The 1,622-nt window shown below is 34.6% G+C and overlaps 1 protein-coding gene across 1 annotated transcript; it reads left to right on the forward strand.

Moving 5' to 3' along the window:
- Positions 1 to 228: 228 nt before the first annotated feature.
- On the forward strand, positions 229 to 1,173 carry LOC119616058. Its single transcript, XM_037972204.1, has one exon. The coding sequence runs from the start codon at positions 229 to 231 to the stop codon at positions 1,171 to 1,173; it is 945 nt and encodes a 314-aa protein (XP_037828132.1).
- Positions 1,174 to 1,622: the final 449 nt, after the last annotated feature.

The raw sequence follows: 1,622 nt of genomic DNA on the forward strand, positions 1-1,622 counted from the left end.
ACAAACTATCAATAAACTATTCAAGAAAATTAATTTACAAAAAAACCTGTACTGTTGATAATTATCTATTAAAGGAGGATAAGAGAAGAATTTATCTAAAAATAAACTCAACTGATTGGTATATATAAAAATAAAAACGTTTATTTGTTCATTTTGTTAAATATTTTGTTGTTTGTTTGTTATTTGTTTTGTTTATATAACTATTATTGTTAACTCTTCTTCCGAAAAATGTTACCAATTCGGTCACCATCCCGCAATACTTCCCAAACTCAAAATAGTAGTAGTATACAACAAGTTTCAAACGATGACGCTAACTCTAACACTACACAACAAAACCAGACTCCTCAAACTGAGAACCCTTTATTAACAGGTTGTTTTACACAATCAAATTACGATCTTTGCGCTACGTCAGTCAAACTTCCTCAGTTTTGGACAAATTGTCCCGATGCTTGGTTTATTCATGCAGAAATGCAATTTACGACCAAAGGCATATCTTTAGACAGAACAAAATATGAATACATTATTACAGCACTTCCACAAGAAGTAATAATAACTGTTCTAGATATAATTCAAAATCCACCACCTAATAATCTTTATCATAATCTAAAAAAGGTATTAGTAGAACGACATTCACTAAGTGAAACTTCCCGGTTAGAGAAAATTTTGTCAGATAGTGAAATGGGTAACAGAAAACCATCCGAGTTTTATCGCTCATTGTCTTTATTAGCTGGAACTAGTTTTAGTCCAGATATTTTGAAGAAATTATGGTTGAGGAAACTCCCAAAGAGTCTTAATGTAGCTTTAACGGGATCTAACCATAACGACATTAATGAAATGATACAATTAGCAGATAAGATATGGGAAGTTATGTTTAATGGCGAAGTTGCCAATATTAAAGAACATAACCCAACAAACATTGAATATGTTGTCGAAAATTTGACGAAAACCTTGTGCGAAAATATGACAAAATTATGCGTTGAAATTAACTCCCTTAAACAGGAGTTCAATGATAGGCAACCACGTTCATCTTATCGAAATAGGTATAGGAGAAATTCTCGTTCAAGAGTACGATCTAGTAGTAGAGATTGGTTATGCAGATATCACTACCGCTTTGGAGATAAAGCTATTCGTTGTGAACAACCCTGTTCTTATAAACAAAATTCTTCAAACTAATATCTCCCATAGTTGAGGCGACAAACAATGGTGATTTAAACTTTACGTCCCGTCGCCTTTTTATACCCACCATCAAAAAAGATGGGGGGTATATTGTTTTTGTCATTCCGTTTGTAACACATTGAAATATTCGTCTAAGACCCATAAAAGTATATATATTCTGGGTCCTTATTAAATTCTAAGACGATCTAGCCATGTCCGTCCGTCTGTCCGTCTGTCCGTCTGTCCGTCTGTCTGTCTGTCTGTCTGTCTGTCTGTTGAAAACACGATAGAGTCCAAATGGAAGCAGCTAGCGAGCTGAAATTTTGCACAGATACTTCTAGTCGATGCAGTTTGTTTGGTATTGAAAATGGGCAATATCGGTCCACAATTTCGCCTAGCCCCCATATAAGGCCCTCTTCAGAAAATGACTTTATCGCTCATAACTTGCTAAGGGAAGAACCAATAGC

The sequence above is a fragment of the Lucilia sericata genome, unplaced genomic scaffold (assembly GCF_015586225.1).
Source record: "Lucilia sericata isolate MDLA Ls3-8-SP2 unplaced genomic scaffold, ASM1558622v1 Contig000055F_arrow, whole genome shotgun sequence".
Taxonomy (NCBI): Eukaryota; Metazoa; Arthropoda; class Insecta; order Diptera; family Calliphoridae; genus Lucilia; species Lucilia sericata.